Below are 13,168 nucleotides of genomic sequence, written 5' to 3' on the forward strand. Positions count from 1 at the left end.
AAATAAATAAAAGTAAAGAGCGTAATCTTAAGATTTTGGTCAGCGAGGGCTCACTAAGATTAAAAGGAAGAAAAACTATAAATTTAATAAATTGAATTATTAAATAGAAGAGGCAAAGGTAAAAAATTAAATATATTGATCGATAAATAAATAGATAGATAGATATTGATTGATCGCTTTAATAATTTGAATGTCAGTGAAGGAGCTAAATAGCAATACAAATATTAACCTTTATTATAAATAAATAGAAGGAGAAATGTATAAATAAAAGCAAAATGAATGAATAATTGCATTTATCTAAGAAGATAAATATATATGATTGTATGTTTGCATGTAATTATGTATGTGTATTTGTAAGATTATTAAGGAAATAAATAAATAAATGAATGAAGAAAGGAAAATAAATGTTAAATATCTAAAGATCCTTTAATATTTAATAAATACTTTTGAGTTAAAAAGGAAGGGCATTAAGAATTTATATGCATGCATACATGTATTTATGAATGAATGAATAATGCATGTATAATTAATTGATTAATAATTAAATGAACAAAGAATGAAGGAAACAAATAAAGAAAGTGTTTGAGTTATCAAAAACTATAAATTAAATTTGCAAAAATTAATAGATAGAAGAAATAAATACCTTTACAAACAAAAAAATATATACAAATATATAATAGGGAAATTAATTAACTAAAAAAAGGAAAAAAAAACCTAATTTTTCAAAACAAAAAGGGTGTCCTTAACATAAAAAAACCATTTTTAATTCACAAAATCGTTAATGGAATAATCAAATAATTACGCACAGTCCCCTGCTGATAAATCAGAGAGCATTTAAATGCCGCTGGCCAGTGAATAGGCCTATATAAATTTTTAATAGTTTTTAACTGACCTATCTGATATTGAAAGAGAAACCAAGCTGGAAGAGAAGTATCTAAAAGATAATTTCCGTCTCAAAGAGATCCATTCCACCCTTGAGCTCAATGTCGTTGAGAACATATACAATACTATTCTTTAAAAGTAATTCTTTACTCCATTTACTCACTTATTAACCAAGTAAAAATGCTCAAATCATGCCATCTACCTCCACTTTTTCTCAGTTTTCTATCAAGAAAAAATAGAAGAAAAATACTTGCTTTTGTTGTTATTATTAAATTTTTGTTTTTTTGATTGATTAAATCTTTCGGCTTCAAAATATACTTGACGCTTTATTCTTTGTCTTATTTACTATTTGTTGACCTCAGGATTTAGTTAGAAAATTAATCTTTCTCAATCTATCAATCAATCAAGCAAGCAGGCAAATATGCATGCAAATAAACAATCAAACCAAGCTTCTTCTGACAAGCTATTCGCAAATCAGCTTTTCAAAAATATCTTGCTAGTTATCACAGTCTCAACTTTCAAAACAAGAGCTTGTATATTTAAGCTGAAGTCGAATAAAAATATTGATGAATACATAGTAAAAATTGTGAATCCAAAGATCGATAATTAGTCAAAAAAGAAGCTTTTAACTCAAATAGATCCTTTAATTATAAACACAAATTTGAAGGTATTCTATAAGGTATAGAACTTAGTAGATGAAATGAATATAATATTTATAGCTAAATAAATAAGTAAAATAAATAACATCAATAAAATAGAAAGTGACTAAAAGTGGGATTAGATGGTTGGTTGTTTGTTTTTGTGTGCTGATCTATTTATCATAAGCCTTACATGCAAATATATATATAAATAAATAAATACATACTGAAATACAAGTTAAAATTACTTGTGGATGTTTTAACATATTTATTGTTATAAAGGAATAGATAAATGACAGATAAAAGAATGAAAAAGAACTGGACAGATGATGAAACTTCTCTGCTTCTATGGATTGTCAGAGTCATTTCAGAACGCAAAGAATAAGACCCTGATAAATTTGTAAGCCATTCACATAGAAATTAACTAACCAAAGAAATTAAAATTAGAGCGATTGATTCAAGTTTATTTTTATATTTTAGAGTTGTTCAAACATACCCCTATTGCTGTACTAAGCAATCGCTTGCACTACATCTCAATTTATAACTTAATATCAAACACGTCTTCAATTAATTAAGTGATTGATTTACAGTTTATAGAGATTGTAGTTGATAAAACTAAGGAAAACTGATTAGTATTTTTAGTTGGAGTGTTTATTTATTTATTTATTAATTTAAAGAAAGAACACGCATACTAAACAGCTATCAATAATTTATTTATTTATTTTATAAATGGAAATTTATATAATAGAGAAATTTAAATATTTATCTGATATATTAATAAATTTGTCAATGACTAATTATGATTGATTAATTTAAAATTTAATATAGAGCGAAGAAACTTGGATGGAAATTGCTAAAATGATTCCTTTTAAGGCATTCGAAAATTGCAAATTGCGCTGGCTCTATTTGAAGAAGAATAGTGTTTAGTGCACTCCTTGGACAGAAGAAGAAGACTAAAAGCTCAAAGAAATCATATAGTAAATATATAATATTATTATTTTAACAACTTTTCATCCAATCAATGTTACTTATACTGATTGTTTACAAAAGGAAATTGTTAGTCGGGCAGGAAGTAGATTATTACATTGCATTTATTTTTATTTTATTTTTCACTCTATCAGCATATTTATGATTTTTCTGCCAGCCTTTCTACAAAATTTTATCTGTAAAGTATAAATAGATACAAATAGATAGTCTTTTTCCTCTATTCATACATAAATACATACAAAATACATGCAATTTGATGATTCAAAAATATTAAAATTTGATGAAATTCGAATAAAATATTATAAAGAATAAAGTAAAAAAGATTAACTCACCATCCATCTTCAATAATTTCACTTTTTAAAACATTCCAAAGAGTTGGTTTTGAAAGTGATTTTTTTCAAAAGCAGATTTTCTTCAAAAGGGTTGTGATTTGAGATGGATCTTTTTGATTAAATTACCTTTATAAACTTAATAAATAAAGAAATTAATCAAGTTAATTGAAAAAGTTATTTAGAGTTTAATTTGATTAACTTGTTGCCGAAAATCTTTGGGTTTTAAATTGAGCTGACTTATTTATTTATTTATACTTATTTACTTACAAACAAAATATTTCTTTTCTAAATAAATAAGATTTAAACTGAATAAAAACAATAAAATAATCTATTTCCATTTAAATTTTTGTCTACAATAATTGATCGATATATACACTTCCCCTTGAAAATTATTATTTCCATTTATATTTATTTATAAATCTTTTTTGGAATATCTTTTGGCCACATTTAAATAAACAAATTAATCAATCGATTTAGGCATTCATAACTTATTAACCCAGCTTTGAAAGCAGGAGGTCCCGCATTAAAAACATTTAACTGCATTTTAGAGTGTTCAAACACTTAAATAACTGTAGAATTTAAAAGATACTTAGGCAATCAAAAGCTTTTTTTTGAGATTTGTTACAAGAGTGGTTAAAATATTTGATATTTTCTTTAATAGTATTTGCAATAGTGGGAAAGCAACTTACCACTACGATATTTTTCTCCACACAAATTTATCAAAAAATTAAAACAAAAATAAAATCAAATAAACAAACAAACAAATTTGTTAGACAAATATAAGCAAAATTAATTTTCTAACTCAAAAAAAAAAAAGAAAATAAAAAACATTAAGCTGTGGTTAATCTTTCTTTAATTTCATTCAGTGCGCAATTAATAATTAATTAAATGCATACAAAAACAAAGAAAAGTTTACTTAATTCAAAATTACATTTAAATTAAAAAAATTAACTCCGAATTTTTACGCACAAGAGAATGTATGACCAAATCAATCAATTAATTAATAAATAGATCATTTATTATTATTTATCGTTCAAAATCTTATTTTTTTACCTTATTTTCCTCATCTATTTTAATTTCTCTGTTAAAAATAAATAAATATTTCCTCCCTCTCTCAACGTTCAAATATTATAAATAACCTTTGTTTATTTTTGAATTATTTAATTCAAATTTTAACTCTTTTAATCATTCAAATAGTTTTAAATAAACGTTAACAATTTTCCCAAAGTATTTTGAATTAATTATTTCCTTTTTTCAATCAGTAAAATTAAACAGCTTTTAGCAAATTCAAAAAACAATATTCAAATTTCTTTATAAAAGAAAAAAGGGTACAAATAGCAACAAATGGAATGAAATCGCAAAAGACCTTTACAACAGCTCTGCTTCCAAGACTTTCAGAAAAGGCAAGCAATGCAGAGAAAGATGGAACAACCATCTTGACCCTGATATGAAAAGGTAAATAAATAAATGAATCAATTCGAACAATAATATTTTATCTTCATAAAATTATTAATTTTATGGTAAAAATGATGAAATGTAAATTAAAAACGATAAAAGTCAAAGTAAAATGATAAAAATTAAGTAAAAATGATTCAAATTATAGTAAATATCTTTCAAAGTAAAGCAAATATATTTCAAAGTAAAGTAAAAATTATTGACAATGAATGACTAAGGTTAAAGTAAAAAATGATGATAATACTACTACCAAACATATAAAAGAGTAAAATAAATGTTTGATCGATCTATATATATATTTTGATTTAAATTAGACAACAGTTGCAAGAATATATAATTTCGCATTAAAATTAAACATACTTATTTTACTGTAACTGAATTCGAGCTACTAAATATGTTAATACCATCATGTGAGATTCATGAATAAATAAATCAATAAATATTGTGATGATTTGTAAATTTATTTCTTATAAAAGAAAAGATAAATGAAAAATTGAATATTGCGGATGTAAATAAAGCCAATAGAAAATAGTTAATTGATTGATCGATTGAATCAATGATTTCGCATGAATTTTTTTTATTTAGATATGAATTACTCTATATCATTTATTCCTTAGAAATATCAAAACAAACTAAATTTAGGAATTATTCATTCATTTTTTCAGATACATATTAATAAAAGTAACCAAATTTTTTTTAAAAGAATGAGTTTTGGAAATAAGTAATAAATTCTTAATAAATAGAAAAAAAGATTTATCTTTGCTCATTAAATATTTTTAAGTGAATAAAAGAGTGTTTTTATTAGTGTTTTAGTTAAAGCTTTCATTATAAATACTTTATTACTGTGGAAAAAAACACTTAGGTATGAAAAGAAGCAATATTAAATTAAATCACAATATTTAGTGACTTACAGTTTAGAAAAAGATTGCACGGTCTTTTATTTTATTACTGGTGTTTATCAAATTACTGTCTTCTTTTCAATTTTACAAAAAAAAAATCCACAAAAAGTATTTCAATTTTTTCGCTCACTTATCTAACAACAATTTGTATTTCATCAAAAATTTTATTAATTTAGCTTTAATCAGAAATCTTATTTCATAACTTGAATCTTTCTTTCAATCCAGTAAATAAAATTCTAAAATATCAAAAAGGGGTTAATGGACTGACGAGGAAGACCTCCATTTGCTCCAACTCTCATATGAAAACGGTAGTAAGTGGTCTTATATTGCTAAACAGCTGAAGGAGCGTACTGAAAATGCAGTCAAGAATCGTTATAAAAGTCTTCTCAGGAAGGAAGAGAAAGAGAATAAAGTCCAAAGCTAACAATCGTTGATCAGTTTGTCATAGTGCTCTCTTGAGATCATCTCTTCAAGCTCATCCACACAGATCATACTTACTCCCACATTCGCTTAATCTATGAAGTCTCCTCCTACATCCCCAGAATAAAATAAGATATTTAATATAATTATCAAATTGATGAATAAAATCAGCTTTGATTGCATGAATCCTCAAAGTGCATCAAGCCAGAACAGATAACAAGATGAAAGAATAGAAGAGGAAGACTCCGAAGACGAATGCGATGATTAAAATGATAATGACGAAGATTAAGACGGAGAAAGTCATTCATCAAAGTCCAATTCTAAGAATTAAAACAAAAAGAAAAATACTAGCCAAAAATAATCTCTTAAAGAAGAGAAAGAAGAAAAAATTCTATAGTAATAGCGCAAATCCAGTAATGACACTGAAATGTAAATTGAGACAAAGAATGAGAACACTCCAACAGCAGCCAATACAGAATGCAACACTACAGAACTCCACTTGAGTGACAACAAAGTGACCACTTAATCCACAATCTTCACTCCTTCAAGCTCACCAAATAGAGCATTCTCTCATACAAAAAACGATGATGAAAACAATATCAATAAGTAACAAGTTTATCACACTTCTATTTTTGGATAAAAAAATGATGGAGAAAGCTATGTCAACTAAGATGATGTAACAACTGCTAACAACATTTGCTAAAATAAGACCAAAAAAGCAGAATAGAAGACAAAAAAACCTGTCAAGCAATCTAGAAAAAAAAAATAAGATGCTGAGTCTAATGGAAATGATGAATGTAAAAAGGGAAGTGTTAGCACATTTTCAGATGCATTGATGTTTTAACCTATTTTATCTAATTCTCGCTCTTCTTCTCCTTCTTTAGCCAATAATAACAATGGAGAAGCTAGCTGCAAGAATGCTAAAAAGAAAAGGCAATAGAAGCTAGAGAAAAATGATACTTTGTCCCTAACAACAGCAAGCACTGCAACAAACAGGGACAGTACTTTCAATTCAAAAAAAATAAATTCTTTTATTTAAAGAAATTCAATTAAGAGTTGCAGCACTCCTATAGGGTCTAATTCCGGATTCAACCCTTACTATTCTAGCAACGCTGCACCTAGTCCAAGTACTATGCTAATGAATTAGCTTAGCAGTTTTCATATTCATAGCACAGAAAATACACCTTCTTCTACAAATACTAAGAGAAGAAATACATATAGTACTACAGACTTTCAATCAGCTGCTTACCTTGAAAAAAGAAGATATGTTAATAAATTGGCAGACGATGAATCAGAAAACAGTCAAGAAGAAGAAAGAGGTAATTTTAATTAATTTAAAATTGTATGATATTCAAAATTAATTTTAAATTCTGTAATATAAATAAAGGCTAGAGAACTAAAAAAATAATTGTACTAGCTGGAAATGGAAATAAGATATACGGAGAGTTTAGTTAAAATATTGCTACAATTGAAGAAAGTGATGAAACAAACATTAAAAAAATGGAAATAGAGCAAGATTCCATGAGTCAGAATCAAATTATTGGACTTAATTTGCAATAACAAAATCTATTACACTCATCCAGTTCTGAAGAAAACATGGTTAATAATGAAAATTTAAACAACATTAACATTATCAAAAAAACCTGCTCTTCATAAAGCAACTCCAATAACTTGAAATTTAGTGGAAACAATAGTGCATTCAAGCAATTCGGCTCATCTCCTCTTCAAGGATCTATTTTCAAACCATAATAAACTATTTAGCTACATTCTCAACTATCTCCTCTTTCTAATTCCTCAATCATTCAGGAAACCATGAATAATTCTCCATTGAATTCTGAGCTCTTAATATAAAAACTCAGCCAATCTAACTTCTCCTCTCTTTGCAGTCCTTAAGCTAAGTAACAACCTAACTTAGTTGCAAATTTAGCATCCTAAATACCTCTCACCTCCAAGCCAGAATCATTTCAAAACAAAGGATTTTAAAAAAATAAAAACTTCAAATAACCATCTCTTTTCTAGCCAACTAATCCCTAAATGATACTAACCAATAACCAACAATGAAAGCAAACAACCAAATAAATATTAAAACATAACTGACTGCTTTGAATCAAACATTAAAAAATATATAAATACTTTAAAAACTTCGATAAAAACACAAAGAAACAACAAACAATAAAGCAACCAATCAAAAAATTTATTAAAAACCAATCTAAATTAACTTATAATGAAAATCTCATACATACATATATACATTTAAATTTATTAAATCCTAATATAATACTTACAAAAGAGATTAACAAAAAGTTTAAAACATAAGATTAATCAATTGACTAATTGAATGAAACTCTAAAATTAATTATTGTTATCCAGCATATATTAAATTAATCTAAAAACAATTAAAGTAACTAACTAAGTTAAAGAGTAAAATTGATTAAAATCAAATTCTCTAAAACTCGAACTCGAGTTTTATCTACTCTTTAACTATAAATCCATCTATCTATCTATCCATCCCATCGATTGATTCATCCATCTACATATAAATCCATCCATACATACACACACACATATATTGATACATTCTAATAAAATTAATTAATTATATTAGCTTATAAAATAAAAAAGAAAACAACCAAACAAACAAAAAAGAAAACAAAAAACAAAAGACTAGAATCATAAAAAAATAAATAAATAACGTATTTTAAAACTCTAAATACTATTGCTATTATTTAACCATTTCACCCGATAGTATGAGAATATAAATTCATTAATATTATAAATATAAATAACTTAATATAATTTATACCTCTATATCAATCAATATTTTATTTTACTATTCTAATTAAAATACTGAAACTTCATTCTTAAATCCTTCATTATTTATTTCTATTGACTTAAGTCAGCTTTTATTAATATTTAATCAAATTGTCTTCATATTCTTTTATTTCTTTTTACACATTTTTAATATGTAATAATTTTCATCATATAAAATATTTTGGTTTTTAAAATTTATTAAATTATTACAGAGCAATTTTTTTAATATTTAAACCAAATTAATTCTTAATTAAGTTACTAATATTAAAAATAAAAATCTTCTATAAATTTATTTATTTAGATAGATAGATAGATAGATAGATAGATAGATGATTGTTTTGTAATATATTTCAAGAATAGAGCTTACTTTCTAACATAAAAACAGTAATTAATTGACTGGTATAATATATAATAATGCTTTTTTTTTAATTTATGAATTTTGATATATTTTATTTTACTTATGTCATTTATTAATGATATATTGATTGGGTTTTTCTAATAATAATTAAAATATCTATTTTTATATTTACTAAAAAAGAATATTTTTTTATTTAAATAATAATGTTTTATTTGATTTTAGTTGTTACATTTGAAATATTTTTATTGATTGATTTATTTATTTAAATTCGTATTATTTACTTTTTCACCAAAATTAAAATTGTTTAAATTGTAAATTTCTTTAATTTGATTAATTGTATGGTTTAATATAAATTTCTTACAAAAATCATAATTTAAATTTAATATCCTGCTTATTATTTCTATTTAGGTTTTTCAATTTATTAGATTTTGTGGTGCTAAATATTAAAACAAAGTTTAATATTTTAATAAAAAATAATAATTTAAATTTAATTCAAATATTAAGGATTATTTAATTTACTTTTTTAAAGACATAATACAATTAAAATAGGATTAAAATTGAAAATATAAATTATGATTGCAATTAACAAAGCTAAATCAGTTTTATACTTTATTTAATTTCCAGTTGATTGAAATTTATTTTTCGTTGCTTTTGATTATTTTTGGTTGTTAAATCTACTTTTAAGAGTTGTTATTTTCTTAATTAAATTAATATTTTTAATCCTTTTTAGCAGTTTTATGAGTTAGCATTGCTATTTTTAACCAAATACTTTCAGCAAAAAGAGGCTTTGATAGCAAGAATTTATCAAATAAGTCTTCAGCTTGTATTTGAGATAGCTGTAAAAATTTTGTTGATTTTATTAAATAAATCAGCTTTTTCTTTTAAAGGATAGTTTTCTCAGATAAAACAATACGATTGGATAATTTATCCTAGATTTTAAATTTTGATAAGTATTTGGATGAAATAAGTGTTTCGAAGTAATAAAAAATGGAGTAAATATCTAGCTAGAATGATAAAGTTGTCATAATTTGTACTCTTACAATACTTTGCATTGTTTTTATGGAATTGCAGATTTATTTATATTCTTATAAGGATAGATTTTCTAAAGTAAGTTAGATGTTATTTAATAATTAACATTTCAAGAAAATAATAGCCATAAATTATTTATCAATCCAATTAGAATCAATTATTAAAGATACTAATTTTGAAGGTTATTCTAAATTAATTTCTTAACTCATTTCATAAGGACTAATTTCACTTGAAAAAGGAATCTTTAGTTCCAAGTGAGACAGGTTTGGATAGCTTAATTTATCCAAAAAGAAAGATTTACATTCAGTATCAAGTGTCTTATACTCCTCGCTATCTGTTTGTTTCAAATCGAAATAGTAACCTTAGAAACATACTGATAAAAACTAGAGAGTATTTCTACATTTTTGAATAGATTGATTAAGCAACTTAAGCGATTTGACAGTTAAATATTCATAATCAAAATTTTATTTTTTATAATTGCAATCAAAAAGCAATTGCAAATGTGTCAGATTTACTGCATTTTCAAAATAAATTGGCCAATTTTCAAAGCTGAAATCATTGATATAAATATTAGGATTTCGAAAATCTAAAATTAACTACTTTAAATGCTGTTTAGATAAAATACAGTCAATCATCTTGTTCCAGCAGCTGTCTTGCTGCTAAATGACTTATTTATGAAATTCGGATATCTATTTTTCTTCAGGGTTCATAAAATAATTTATCCTCACTCTTTAGTTATCGAAAATTATATGCAAAATCTAAAGTTTTTACAGCTTTGATAGATTGTCTACAAAATTATTGAGCTGCTTAGCACTTGAAACATTTTTAAGAAAAAGTTTTAGCTTTGTAAGCTCATCAAAAGATCCCTATTGTATAACTAGTTCAAAGAGGGAGAGTAGAAATTAATCTTATAACTAAGTTAAAATTTGCTAAGTTATTTATTTGCTAATGATATCCATTTTATAAGTTTTTATTTTTATTTGCTCTAATACATAATTTTGATATTTACAATAAATAACATCAAATATATTGATTATATGTATCTATGTATGTAGAATATTTGAAATAAGATAAACAGATAGATAGCAAAATTTTATGGAAAAGCATTAATTAATCTTATTAAATGTATTTTTATATGTTAATGTTTACATAAATATCAATTTTATATAATCCAAATGATAATATTGTAATTTGAGTTTATACATTTAAATACTTAATTAAATATAGAAATTTTATATATTACAAAAAAAAATGTTAAAAAGAATAAGCTTAAAATATTTTCTTTCATTTTTGTTAAAAAACAAATTTATTTTTAGATTTAACTTTATTTATTCAAGGCAACAAAAATATCTAAAATGTGAGTTAGTTATTTTTAATTGTCTTTTGGTAAAATAAAATATGCGAAAATTATATTTTTAGCACTTTAAAGTATAAATCTTAACTATTTACTTGATAATCCCAGACATCTATCATCCATTTCTATTAGTTAAGTGGATTAAATGCTAGATGAAAGATTATTTATTATAAAATTTTGATCAAAATAAAAAAAACATTTAGTTAAAATCAAATTTGTTTCATAACTAAAGATACTTAGTATATAAATATATTATTTTTGTGATTATTATATTAGCTCTTTTATTTTCTTTTGAAAAATATTTTGGTAAAATTACATGACCGGTTCCATAGTATAGTGGTTAGTACTGGGGACTTTAAATCCCTTGACCTGGGTTCGAATCCCAGTGGGACCTTTCTTTTTATTTTTATTCAAATTAATTAACAAAAGAAAATAATATCATAAAGATATACACTATTCAACCTTTAGTTAAATATCATTTTTTTCTTTTAATATCTCATCTAGATGAAATAAATAAAAAAATAAAAATGTCTTCATTTATTTGACTGACATCTTATGGTAAACTAAATTTTAATCGTTTCGATATGATTAAAGCTTTATTAAATATTCTTTTAATACAAAAATTGGATCCTCAATGAAAGTTACTTGAATTTATAATCTAATGTTTGTAGACACTGAATTTATATTGATATTTATAATAAAAAGCAATTTAAACAAAATTCAATTTGATTGTCAAATAGAATATTTAGCATAAAAAATTCTTTTATAAGCTTAATTATTTTGTATATTTAGACAGATATTTTTAATCATTTATATGTTTAGATTTGAGATTCTATGAGAGCCATTTAAAGTTATTATTATTACAAGATTTTTAATATTAAAAATGCATATTCAATATGTGTTTTTATTGTTGTTAATTTTTGAAAACAAGTATTTTATAAAATTATTTTATCATATTGAATTCAAAAATTAATCGACAATTATTTTATCTTAGATAACTAACTATGATAGACAATATTTTTAAAAATATTTTAAGTATCAATCTATCTATCTATCTATCTATCTATCTATCTATCTATCTATCTATCTATCTATCTATCTATCTATATTTTTAATTTATTTGATGTAGTACAAACCTGTAATAGATATGAAAATAAAATACTTTTTTTTTTGATTTCTTAAAAAATAAAATTCTTTTATTTATAAATCATGTATTAACTTATTAACTTAGAAAGTTCTATCTATGAGTTAGTTTTATAGCCATTTATTTGTAGGTAGAAGCTAATGAGCTTTGACCAATATTTATTGAGAAGGAATTAAAGAACGCAGATTTAGTTGAAGCCAAAGGATTTATAAAGTGGATATAAAATTAATTAGATACTTTTTACCTTTTTATTTTTTTTTTTTCTGCATAAAGCTTTTTCTAAATGTTTACAAAATTAACATAAAACGTAAATATTAAAAAAATAATTTTATTTGGATAGAAAGCTAATAATAGCTCTTTGGATTTTGGATGAAGCACAAAAATGAAACCTTATTTATTTTCGTAAATTTTGATCGTTTACTGTCTTATTGATAGTTGAATACAATGAATTTTTAAAAGAATTCAAAAAATATAATAAAAGGATGTATACGATTGAAATGTGCTTATGAAATTTATATTTGTTAAATACAAAGAGAGATAGATAGATAAACAGACTAATTGTCTGACAAATATATCAAAAGCGTCTCGATTTTTCATATCAGAAAAAAAGGATATTAATGTGGCGATTTAGAACATTTATCATATATTAATAATAAAATATCTAGTTTGAGTGATTGGAGAAAGATCTTAAAGCAAATAAATAAATAAATCAATTAATTAATTGATTGATTTAAAAAGATCTGACTAATTTCATTTGGATTTTATAATTATTTATAACTCATTTAATTACTAATTTAATCAACAAGATTGATAAAAAGCAGTAAATAAAACCCAATAGATTTAATTTAGAAAGTATCAA

The 13,168-nt window shown here is 23.7% G+C and overlaps 1 protein-coding gene across 1 annotated transcript; it reads left to right on the plus strand. All coding sequences in view use genetic code 6, as the record gives it.

Annotated features, from left to right (window-relative positions):
- Positions 1-781: 781 nt before the first annotated feature.
- On the plus strand, positions 782-7,674 carry TTHERM_00429760 (Myb-like DNA-binding domain protein; the record flags this gene model as incomplete). Its single annotated transcript, XM_001011300.3, has 6 exons — positions 782-1,020; positions 1,803-1,920; positions 2,349-2,497; positions 4,160-4,294; positions 5,446-6,932; positions 7,001-7,674. 6 exons carry the CDS (start codon positions 782-784, stop codon positions 7,672-7,674), a joined length of 2,802 nt encoding a protein of 933 aa, XP_001011300.3.
- Positions 7,675-13,168: the final 5,494 nt, after the last annotated feature.

Source organism: Tetrahymena thermophila (assembly GCF_000189635.1).
Source record: "Tetrahymena thermophila SB210 genomic scaffold scf_8254470, whole genome shotgun sequence".
Lineage (NCBI taxonomy): Eukaryota > Ciliophora > Oligohymenophorea > Hymenostomatida > Tetrahymenidae > Tetrahymena > Tetrahymena thermophila.